Source organism: Miniopterus natalensis, chromosome 3, assembly GCF_054644295.1.
Source record: "Miniopterus natalensis isolate mMinNat1 chromosome 3, mMinNat1.hap1, whole genome shotgun sequence".
NCBI classification, from domain to species: Eukaryota; Metazoa; Chordata; class Mammalia; order Chiroptera; family Miniopteridae; genus Miniopterus; species Miniopterus natalensis.
The window spans coordinates 72,175,405-72,188,283 of NC_142083.1; the positions used below are offsets into that span (position 1 = coordinate 72,175,405).

General features: G+C 37.6%; 1 protein-coding gene across 1 annotated transcript in view; it reads right to left on the reverse strand.

Moving 5' to 3' along the window:
- Positions 1-12,879, reverse strand: part of FBN2 (fibrillin 2) — a 216,747-nt gene that overhangs the window by 92,864 nt on the left and 111,004 nt on the right. Inside the window, exons 12-17 of the mRNA XM_087815536.1 lie at positions 10,790-10,909; positions 9,796-9,921; positions 8,796-8,918; positions 6,773-6,895; positions 1,753-1,905; positions 101-154 (exon numbers count right to left, since the gene is read on the reverse strand). Of these exons, the coding sequence (XP_087671662.1) occupies positions 101-154; positions 1,753-1,905; positions 6,773-6,895; positions 8,796-8,918; positions 9,796-9,921; positions 10,790-10,909 (699 nt within the window). The remainder of the gene's footprint in view (positions 1-100; positions 155-1,752; positions 1,906-6,772; positions 6,896-8,795; positions 8,919-9,795; positions 9,922-10,789; positions 10,910-12,879) is intronic.

Consider the following 12,879-nt stretch of genomic DNA (forward strand, 5'->3'; position numbering starts at 1 on the left):
TTTTATAAATTAAATATAATCATATTCATAATGTTACAACAGAATCATAAAGCTATACAATTATATAATTATTATAAGATGGAGAATAGAATAGAGTTACCTCTTCCATCCACTGTGATACCTACGCCACTACTACATAGACCATGGAATTCAGCTATATGATAAAAACAAATAGAGAAATTAAAAACTCTAAACTATATCTGCTTTATACAAGACACTTACATAATTCCAAAAATACCATTAGAAAGAATTATATGTATTAACTTTTAAAATGAAAAACAAAAAGACTATTTTCTAGCACATAAGTATTATAAGAATTTCAAAAACAGTGCTCTTTTCCCTAAATGTACCCGGTTACCCTTCTATCAGCAGCAAAAGAGAGTATCCATTTTTGTACACCCTCCTGAACACTGAGAAAAACCAGTCATCTATACTTTACCAATCTAATGAACAAAAATGACATCTTATTTTAATTTTCTTTTCATTTTAGAAAGATTGGGCATCTTTTTATCTGGTAATCTACCATTTGCATTTCTGCTTTGTAAAGTCTTATTTGTGCACATTGTCACTTCTATGAGCATTTTAACTTCCCTTATTAATATAAATTCCTTATAAATTAAGAAAAACATTTTTCCAATTTATATGTGTTTTAGTCTTTAATATCTGCTTTAAAAGCCCTTTATAATGACAAAATAACCAGAATTTTATATATGCTATAAGAAAATTATTTTTATTTTTTTAATTTATTTTTTAAGATTATTTTTATAAAGTTTAATGTTGGGAGCTAATTTCCTATTTTTTTCTGACATTTATCAACAATATTCATCACTTAGTTCAATTTCTCCTCACTGATGTAAATGCTGTCTTTATCGGATCCTACATTCCCATTTACTTCTAGACGAACTCTCCTTGTTTTGCTAAGGTTGGAACAAGCCATTTAGGATTCTTAATGGAATGACAAGCCATTTCCTTTGCTGGGATGCTTTTCTTCTGTCTTCCATGTGGGAAGTTCTTATTTTTTTTCAAGTCCGAACTAAACATGCCCCTCTCTGTGAAGTCTTTCTCAGCTTCCCCAGGCAACTATTCCCTCCTTTACACTCTCCCCAGTTCTTTATGTCCCTTTAAAAGGGCTAGTCTCATACTAAATTATAATTTATATGTTCACCTACCTATATTTTCAACTATCTCCAACTTCAAAGAAAAAGAGATTGTGTTCATTGTTTAATCTATATTGTGCTTACATATGCTCAATGCAGGCTTATATAGTCAATACAGGTTTAGTATGAACAAACAGGATCACCCTTATCAACCTGAGAGTCTGGAATTACTGACTGACTGTGGCCTAAGACCATTCTGCATTAAGATAGAAATAAATAAATAAAATCAGGCTCTGGTAAAGTTATTATAATCTTCAAAGCAATAAGTAAATTTTATGCTATTTGTCTTCAACAATGAGATCATAGATCAAGGACATTGAGACTAACATATCCACATAAAGAATCTGTTTTAGCAATCATAATTGGATCAGCAAATAAATTTTCCTATCCACCATGTGTTCTCTTTGTCTAGAGATCTTAGGTAAATACAAGCCAAATCTCATTAATTGTCTCTCGTACCAACACAGGTTTGGACTTCTTTTCTTCAATTAAAAATAATGACAAAACACTTCAGACTTGATGTACTCGGTGGCCAAATAGCTAACGTTACATTTCTAGATTCTTGATTGGGTGTGAAACCAGCCAATGGGACTACCTGAGTTTTTAGCAGGGCATGGCTGGCAGGGCTCTCCGAAACCATAGTCTGGATTGGCACAGCAGCATTCGGACTTGGTCACCGCACCCGGGAAGGGACGGACACACACTCCCTTCTTGATTCCACCATAGCATGTACTGCGCATGTGAGTATCTGAAGGACACAGAAGAACAACGATTTGGGTAGTGACAAAGACAGAGAGATTTCAAAACTGAAGGCTTCTTTTGGCCTAAGAGTGGAAGCTTCTAGAGGGCATCCGCCACTTCTTTTTCTTTGTCTCTTTAGCACCTAATAGTGTTAGGAAATAAAGAAATGTTTGTTGAATGAGGAAAAGAATGAATCCATATCAACTCATTTTTTTTTTTCTTTCTCCAAGCAGTTTTATGTGCTACACAAGCAGCTGTTATCCCACTTATCCTCACAGGCCTTTCACTGAACCAGGTACATTCCTACAGTTATTGAGCTTTAATCACTGGCTAGACTCTACTCAAAATGACATTATTTCTGTTTTAGACGTCCTCGTGAACAGTGAAGTGCAGTGAAGTTAAACTGCCTTGAGATGACACTGCTTGACCATGAAACTTCTTACTTTCTTTTCAACCCCCACATACAATGTTTTAACCTTAGACTCTCAATAAATTCAGTTTTTAAAATTAATAACGATCACTATGTGTCCTTGGCATTGTGCTAATTGCTTCACAGACATCATCTCATTGAACATTCAGGTCAACAACTCCCTAGGTTAGGGATCATTACCCACACAGTACAGATGAGGAAGGTGAGGTTCAGAGGGATGACTTAAGTAGCTCTAAGTCTAAGGCGATCAACTGACTAAGCTGGGATTCAGGCTCAGACTCGTGTGACCTCCACAGTACTTCCTCTTTCTACTGTGTCATGCTCCGTCTCAAAGAAGAACATCCTTCTTAGTTTTCTCACTCTCAATCCTCATAAAATATGCTACAACTGTAAGAGACAGTAAATGATGAACTATAAAAAACTCAGACCATCATAAAGGCCAGAGGAGCAGTACAGCTTTTAGGCAGTATATGCTGACATAGTAATTCCATCAAAGAGATAACCCTTATTTTAAATATCTATAATTACTCACAACTTGTTGGAAATAGTTTTCTCTGCTTGTTATGCAAAGTGAGTCACCCAATGATTCCTTATGATCTGGTAGTGTTTCTCATTAAGATGCTGAGATTCATGGCTGCACTAAAACAGTGAGATGTGTACATGCTCCAGTGGAAGTGGGCCATGAGATTTGCCAGCCAACCCTGCAGAGAGCATGTGTCGCCCCTTCCTGTTTCAGCTGCGACAGAGTCTCACAGTCTGCTCTGAGTTATACACAAGGGTAGGACTCGGTGCAAAGACAAATTTGCACAAACACGATATAATTCCCAATATGATTTTTGTGAGTTCTTCGGATGTCACCAATCATGCCAGAAGGCATCATAGAATGGTCAAAGTAATTTCTGTTTTCATGTTAAGAACATAAGCCACGCACAATTTTTAGAAGCAAGTTGATCAAAAGCCTATGGTACTCACTTGAAAAGTGAGACAGGTTACATACTGGTTTGTGTTACAGGTTAACAACACCCAACACCAGAAGTTTCATGAAAAAGAAGGTATTGTAACTTATGTGTGGGTTTTAGGGACATAATTGTCCCAGGCTCTGATCCCTGTGGGATCACCTTAATTAATATTTTTCTCACCCATTAAATAAGGATAGAGTTTGTATTATAAATGAGAATGTGTTTGTTAAGCATTAAGCACAAAGCCTAGGACACATAGGAAATACTCAAAATATGACGGCAACCTTATTTCTCTCCTTTCTTTAATGGGGACAGGTGACCTTTTTCTGTGCAAGACTATGCCCTAGATGTTATGCCACTATAATTGCAATAGCTAACTTACTGGACATTTGTTGTGCCTGACATTATTCAAAGCTTCACATAGATGAACCTTATATTAACTTATTTAATCCTCAAAGCAACCAATGAGAAAAAGAGGCACAGAGAGGTAATGAGTCTTGTCCAAGGCCATATAGCTGGTAAGCAACAGGTAGAATAAAAGAAAGAAAATTAACCTTTAGCTGACAGAAATGTCAAACAGTGTTCATAAAGATGCTGACATATTCTTAAGCTAATGTAACCAGGTGTAAAAATTTTTCTAGCTGAAATCCTACGGTACTGAACATCAAATAACAAGGTGAATTTGGAGACTCCATCCTGAAGAAAGTAAATAGGAAAAATTAGTTACCTGGTACTTAAACCCTTCCCAACATCGAAGCTACAAATGGTTTGAGAGAGTGGCAATTAAGAGAGGGGTTTTTCTATTGCGTAAATATACCACAGCTTTGCAACAGCATGGATGGAGCTGGAGAGCATTATGCTAAGCAAAACAAGCCAGTCAGAGAAAGACAAGTACCATATGATCTCACTAATATGTGAATCTAATGAACAAAATAAACTGACGAACAAAATGGAACCAGAAGCATGGATACATGGAACAGACTGGCGGGAGCCCGAGGGGAGGGGGTGGGGGTGACTGGATGAAGAAGGTGAAGGGATTAGCTAAGGATCATATATGCACAGGCCACGGACACGGACAATAGTGTGATGAAGGCCAAGGGAGGCTAAGGGGAAGTGGAGGTGGGTGGAGGTGGGCAAAGTGTGTGTGTGTGTGTGTGGGGGAGCAATAGTGTCAGCATTAAAAAATTTTAACAATAAAAAGAGAGAGGGTTTTTTGAAAAGGATTGTTTTTTGGCAAGTGCTAGGTTATGCAGGAGCAGTGGGAGGGGAGATCAGCTTCTATTCACATGGTCAACAGGGCCAAGGACAGGAGTGTCCTATGCATTAGACACAGGCCCCACTAAGAGAGGGTCCTAAAATGACCATGTGGAGGGGTGATGAGAACCATCAGAGACAGTCTGTCTGAAGTGGACTGTTGAAAGACCCAGGGTTGGGGGGCAAGGAGTGGCCACAAGAAAGAAAAATGTACTGTCTGCATCTCAGGAAGGGCAAGCTGAATGCCTCCGAAGGACCCATGAAGTCACCACAAGAAAGAAACTGGCTTTAAACACCTGCGAAGCCCAGAAATCTTGAAGCCATCCCAGGGCAGTACCAGTGCTCTGCCTTCTCCCTGCCCACCATGCACCTGCCCCCAGTGGAGTCAGAAAACTTCTTGCTCATGAAGGTTATATCTGCCTGTGAGTCAGGCTTCTTCAACGTACTAGTTTCGATAACAGTTTAATTTTCTGAAAATAAAAACCCACATCTCAGTATCCATGGAAACAAAAATGAACAAACAAAAAAGAAATCTAAAATTAAAGTGCCAACCCTAATAATAATTCATCACAGTGATTCGTTCAGCCGTCAGTGGATTTCAAAAGCATCACCAAAGGTAGAAGATATGAAGAAAACATGCCTAGCATATTATGGGAACAGTAACATATAACTACACACAGAACAAATGGTGTTTTTATTAAAAAGTTTAAGTGAGCACCACTGTGAAGAACTGGAGAGGGTGTTCCGACAACTTCTGATGCCTTTTCAGTATGTGGACAAGAGAATGATTTTCTGTGTTTGAACGCTGAATTCCTAACAACTACCCAAAATATGTTGGTTGCTTAAAATAAAAATAATTTCTCCCTCCAAAACTGGTACCCATTGTACATTTCAAAAGGACCATTTAGGTAAAGGAAAAAAGTCAACTGAAAATATTTGAGCTCTCTAAGCAGGAAGGAGCTACATTTTTCTAGTCGCTGTATTTGAAATATCCCTGAACAAAGTGCTGACAATTCTGTAAGCTGAAATAAGTCCTAGATTGGATAGAGTGGATGAACTTAAGTGGACAGATTATTTCCATCTGCTGATGCTTCTTTCCCCACTCCCACTTTGGGATCCAAATGTTTTGATTCCCTCAGGTAAGAGTCAAGTGTTATCAACTATATCTAAGAAATAATTTCATTTTTCTCAAAATTACTTTCAAACTAGTGAGGATGTCTGCCTTCTAGTGTGTAATTTGAAAATAGAGTGCACAACAGCCAAGATACCCTAGAGGCCTCATGAAAGTGCTCCAGAGGAAAAAAAGGCATTAAATGTATTTTTACAGCTAACTCACTCTGCTACTGTTATCATTAGAACACACTGGTTAATTTGAAATGCTTTTGACTTTTTTGTTTTCCTTTTTCTTTAAAGCTGACAACTGGTAACACTGATTGATTTTCATGGAACACATATGACAAAAGTATCCAAATGAAATTTCAAATGGCTTAGAATAAAATACAATTTTTTCTCATGCTCTTCCCTTGTTTCTATAGTTAGTTGCACAGTGATGAATCATAATTATATTAGAACATTTCTAGCTTTTGATATAAGTCCAAGTTCTAGGGTATTGATTATTTACATTTTAAGTTTTGCGTGGGTAAAAGAGTTTACTTGAATATAACTATAATCCTCAATCCTGCCTTCTTTGTTATTAATTATGAAATCTAAATCCACTATACTTAGAAACTCAGTTATCTAATATCATCGAGGATGCTGGGTTAAGGACATTTTTTATTCTTCTGCAGCATTTTTGACTGGACTCTCTTCAGAGCCTTCTTTATTGAGATATGATTCACATTCCACAGAATTAATCTATTTGATAGTTTTTAGCAAATTTGCAGATATGTACAATTGTCACTACAGCTGATTTTAGAACATTTCATTACCTCAGAAATACCCCTTAGCTATCACCCCCTCTCCTGCCACCCTACTCTCTCTGCTCAACTACTAACCTGCTCTGTCTCTGTAGATCTGTCTATTATGCACATTTCTTATGAATGAAATCACATTCTATGTGGTCTTTTGTAACTGGCTTCTTTCACTTAGCATGTTTTCAAGGCTCATCCTTGCTTTCTCATTTATTAGTATTCCTTTTTATGGCTAAACATTATTCCACTGGGTGGGTTTACCTCTGTTCCCTTTTCAAAGATCATTTGGACACTGGGGCCATTATAGAATGTTTCACTTACCGACACACACACGTCCGTCCACACCCACAGCCAGGCCTGGGGGACAGTCACAGCGGAAGGACCCTTCATTGTTGATACAATGTCCATTCATGCAGATTCCTGGAGTCTGGCACTCATCAACATCTGCCCAGAGGGGAACACAAGCCGGGCCACAACTAGATAAATTTAACTTTATTTTTACTTGTTGTCACTACTCTACACTTTCAACCTTTTATTTTTAATTTTGTAATTTGTGGAAAAATAGATGTGATAACAAATGTTTTTTAAAATTAAACTTATTGGGGAAATCGTATATCTTAATGCAACTCTGAAACATTTTCATAGAGACTAAGTGAAAATTTACCCATTAAGAAAAAATAGAGCCTTGCCCGGCCGGGCATGGCTCAGCGGTTAAGTGTCGACCTAGGATCCAGGCGATCAGGGTTCGATTCCCGGTCAGGGCACATGCCCGGGTTGTGGGCTGCAGCCGATCAATGACTCTCTCATCATTGATGTTTCTATCTCTCTCTCTCCCTCTCCTTTCCTCTCTCTGAAATCAATAAAGATATATTTTAAAAAAAAGCAAAAAGAAAAAATAGAGCCTTAAAAACTCATTTTTCATTATTTACTTGGCAACCCTGTTTCATACAAGTAATATTTAATCCAAATTAGTTAAGTGAAACAAATCCTTAAAAGGTAAACTTCTAATTCACCTTTTATTTTCACATACACAATTCTAACTAGAAGGGATGTTTTGATATGAACTTGATCAGTTCATAATATCAAAACAGTTTGGAGTATCTCTTCTAATTTTCAATCTGCTTCAAATTACCACAGGTAGCTAACTCAACATTAAATGGCTTCCCCAAATGATGAAACAGCCTTTACAACACAGAGCTGCTAATTCATGAGCATTTCAAGACTTACAGATTATGACATTTGTAATACAAAAATTAATAAAAAATAATTTCAAGAAAGTAGAAACTGGTGAGCTCTAGGTTATCTTTCTATGTGCGTTTAATTTTCTTAAGAAATTCTGAAATAAGTTATATGCTGTAATGTAATGCTACACACTGGACAGAACATAATACTAACCTCATATCCTGTGTATCATCCAAGTCAGCTAACCTTGAGATGACTTCCCAGTCATGAGTTCAATTAGCAAAGCTACAATAGTTCTATTTAATCCTATACTCCCCTTTCTTGAATAGTCAAGAAGTAATTTTTTATTCAGAAACATAAGAATCAATCTTGATTTCCTCTCTCTAATGTCCCTGGAATTTCATTCAGATTACAGGGATTAGTTATGAGTCTTATTTGGTATTCAGATAAATTTGTGCAATTGAAGGCAGAAAACATCCACAGAGCTAATTTTGTCTAAAAGGAGAAAACTGGGGGAAAAAACCAACAAACTTGTTTCTAACTAGGAACTGCAAAATTTATTTCATCTTACTAAATGTCAATTGTGAGCGTACAAAAGGTAGCCTCATTTGTTTCCAAGCGGCATATCTTTTGCTTTCTCAAGTTAGCACTAGAGCTTGGCCTTCAAAATGCCTTTATGAACAAAACAATTGATAGGAACATTTAAATTATTTCTTTACTAAATAAATGATGTAATCATAAATGACCTGTAGATTAGCTCTATGGCAAAGATGTAACACAAAACCAGTAATAAATGATAGCTGAAAATCTTGTTCTAAGAATACGTAAAAACAAAAACCTTTCAAGATTTTTTCTTCCTCTTTATTTAGACAACAGGTAGAGAGAAATTATTTCCACATCACTTCTTTCAGACTTGCTAGAACCAATCTGTCATTCCCTTAATTTTTCCTGTATCATTATGAGTTTTATAAAATATCACCGTTCCCTAGACCACAGTGTGTGTTTTTCTAGGAAGCTTTAGACACCTGCCTTACTGAATTAGCAAGAGATGTGAATAATATGAAATCCACATGAAGAAACTGAAGTAATTCTTGCGTGATTCATTCAAAGAAAAAAGATGGTTTCAATCACGATTACTTTCCTATCTCAAAGCCACACATACCAGTACAGTAACGCCCATTTGGAGCCAAGACGAATCCTGGTTTGCAGATGCACTTGAAGCTGCCGTCTTCATTAATGCACATCCCATTCAAACACATGTTGGTAGTTGTACATTCATCATGATCTGTGGAAGAGAGAGAGGAGCTCACACGGCTGCCCTCGAGGGAACCGGTTTCCTCTCCTTCCCCAAACAATCCTGAGTCAAATTCCACTGCGTAAATGAGCCATGTGCGCAGGGAGTCTCCCCCCCACCAGCCCACCCCCTGCCCACCCCGCCGTGTGAACGCCACTGAGCGAGAGCAAACGGTGTGGAGAATACGAGGGGCCTTTAGTACAGGGACAGAAAGGAAAATAAGGAAATTTTGTGCTTAGGGGCTATTAAAACCATATGAGTAGCATTTTATTTTGATTACCAGAAAGTTAATATGATTTCAAGGATTTTTTCTTTTGTAAGGGAGAATCAACAGGCCTCGCCGTAAGTGAAATGATCTGGACTTTCACTAGAGGGTGGAGTATGTGTTGCCGTGTGACTAGAATACTCCTGTGTGGTATCAGTACCTGCTGTACTGCTAGACATCACCAGGAACACAAATTTAGAGATTTGACTTTCACATATGCCAAACATTTTTAGATACCCCCAGACCAAGGTTGGGGGAGACCTGTTCTATCTTGTCAGTGTTGTCACCCCAACATGTGAAGTGTGGTAGGTAGTAATAGTTATTACAAAGAATAGCTGCTACTTACAATTAAACATATACCACAAGGAAATTTCCAGAAGCAGTGAAGTGCTCCCTGTTACAACATTTGCCAAAAACAAAAAAAAGAGGTCTGTTGTTTCACTTTAACAGTCTGATGTTAAACGCATTTATATTTTCCCTAAGCCACCTGAAGAACTCTCACAGATGCGTTGTGTAAGCTTTCATGGAAATAGTGTATATGGTTCTAAATAAAAATGTATATCCTTGAAAAATCTTTTGCAAGGGAGCAGGCGATTTCCATACCAACACAGTTTTTTCCATCTGTAGTTAATTCAAAGCCGGCATTGCAAATGCACTGGAAACTTCCATCTGTGTTCACACATCGACCATTTTTACAAAGAACCCCATTCTGGATGCACTCATCAATATCTGGGAAAATTAAGAATGGCCAAACGTTACTCTTTTACAATAATTAAAGATAAAAATAGTAAGGTAATACATTTAACTTCAAATATCCAGTTTACGTTTAGAAAATCATGCTGCTTCTTTAGCAAAATTTCCATTTCTCACCAACCTTTTTTTTCTTGGATAGGTAGGTGTAGCGATTTTAAAGCCCTGACTAGCTGAAGAGGGAAAGAGAAAAAAATGCAGTGGGGTGTGTGCAGTGAACCTAAGAGAGGGCAGGTAGGGAGGCTGGTTTTGACACAGCGGGTGAAGACCTTAAATGTGAGAACAAGGAGTTGAGCAAGACCTACAGACTCTCTGGATTACGAGCAACATGATGAGAACTTCTGGAGTACGTTTGTTTAAGCAACTACCCAGGGATGAATAGAAAGTGAGAAAGAAGGCAAGCAGAGCCATCTGCTAAAGGATTCCGAGACAAACAAGCAGAGAGGTAGAGAGCTTGGACAATGGCAAAGGCTAGGCACGGTTTGGTGTTGGACTGTGTGTGAGGCTCGAAGAAAACAGGGAGTGAAAATGATTATAAATATGAAGGCCCATTAATCAGAGAGCAGTAACGCTACTGATGTTCCTTGCGGAAAGGAAGCTGTGATCTAGGGAAGAAAGATACACTAATTTTATGTGAAGCCAGATACCATGTTTTCTGGTTTATAGATGCAAATAGTGTTTATGTATAAAGGGAGCCTTTCTGAAAGTAGTATAAAAGAAATCTGAAATAATGGAACAGCACTTATTTCATCCCATGTTTCGTTTTACTAAATCTACTTTTAACCTCAACAGCCTAGGTCGCTGTCTTTCACGGAACGTTTTCACATGTGAAAGCAAACTGCCTTACCGATGCATGCTTGCTTGGTAGGAGTCCTCTGGAATCCAGCATGACATTTACAATAATAGGATCCAGGTGTGTTAACACAATCTCCATTAGTGCAGGGATTTGATGTGCATTCATCAACATCTGTGAGCAGCAAAAGAAACCATTATAGACTTCACTCCATTTCTAGAAATGTTTGTTTAAAGTACATTTAGGCGCCCCAAATTTGAGAGGCTAGTCAGTGGTAATAGTCTAAATAGCAGAGTATTTATAAATGAATGAACATTCCTTTCTTTAAATACAGAGGCCAGTATGGAGATTTACAAAAATATTGCCTATTGGAGAGTACAAGCGAATTTGCTTTAATCAAGAAATAATGATTTTTCAATCTGAATAATGCACACTGATTAAAAGCATGGGCTCTGTAAAGACACAGCCGCGAGTCCCAATAGGCTGTGGTGCTCATTGTCTTTAGCAGTCTGGGCAAGTGAATAGTCTCTCTAAGGCTGAGGACAGTGTTAGAAGATCAATTGAGGATTTTTGAAAATACATACTTACATTACATGGTGTCACTTCTATTAGTTTTAATGAAAGAGATAGGATTATGGAATTTCTTTGTTATGATTTTTGTGAACTCAACTATATATGTAACTATATATGCACGGAGGCTTGGTAATATTTTGAAGTAACAAACAGGGTGGGGTGGAAAATGGAAATTAATTAAAACAAAACCTGTTATTTTCAGTAGCTTCAGGTTTCTCTAGGATCTTAAAATTGGCACAGGATTTTTTAATTTTTTTTGCATATAACCAAGTTTTAGGGAAATACTACTTCTGATCCTAAGTGGGAGAAATGCCACCGCTTTCCATTCAAGTCCTGGAATGACAAAATTCAGGAACGGCACAACCAAATGGGAGTGTCAACAGTCTGAAAGTCAATTCCCAGAGAAATCACATGTACTTGTTTAGAAAAAGTTTAATTCATCTTCTCTCAGTAATACCCACTAAAGAGTATTTTGAATGCTGGTAAATTAAAAACCCTGCTGGCTGGCGAGGGCATAATGGCTCGCCATTTCACATAGGCATAGACGCCATTAACATATACATTTCAGTTAAATTGGACAGCACAACAATAAAATCAATTCACAGGTTTAACATTTTAATAAACAGATATCTCTTTTCACAGATGTTCTTAAAACAGGAACTGTACTCTATCAAACTCACCAACCCCAATTACATAAACACTCAGACGGAATGTAATTAAGCTCTCTCTAGTAAAGGGGGTGGGGAATCTCCTAGCAAATAAAATAAAAACAACAAAAAATAACAAGATTAAGTGTTTTTTTCATTTCATCCAAAGACACCTTCGACCCATTAAGACTCACTTACATTTAAACTTTTGGTTGATAACATCAATTCTAGTGAGCCAAAGGAAGGAAGCAAAATGAGAAAAGAGAGTTTAGAGCGTTAGCAAGCATATAAAGTGTAAATAAGGGACTTTCCAATATGAAATCTCACCTTCAGTGTGCAGTGTCAAAGACCCCTTAGATTCTCTGTGTCTTTGTAATATTGAATGCAACAATTAAAAATGTGTTGTAGATGCATCTTTATAGAAGCCTCATTGTAAAGCTCTATTCTGGTGAAAAACATGCACCCAACCCCCTCTCTTTAGGTAAACTTTCTGGGAAGCTGGGTCACTTTTCAGGACCTTTTCCTCCCCTTGAGAACCTGTTCCCAAGGCCCCTGTTTGCTAGGACAGCCTCTGCCAGTTATTTTGCCATTACTGCCCCAATTCATTGCTGTTTCCTTAGCCCCTTGGGCCAAAGGACCAGTACACAGAGAACAGATATTAGTTCACCTATTTATTTTTATTTTGGAAGGAAAACAATAACCAAAAGCTATTAGTGACTTTACAATCCACGACTTTCAAATCCCATTTGTTTTCTAAGCTATTGGAAGACTAATCCATAAACGAGCACTGCTATGCTCTGAAATATACACCTCATGCCTCTGCTCTATCCTAAATCTCAGTCTCATACTTTCAGTGTTCACCTTTGTTTGCCTTGTGCAGAGGAACAGGAGCACTTAGATATCACAGTCTGCACACTTTGTGAT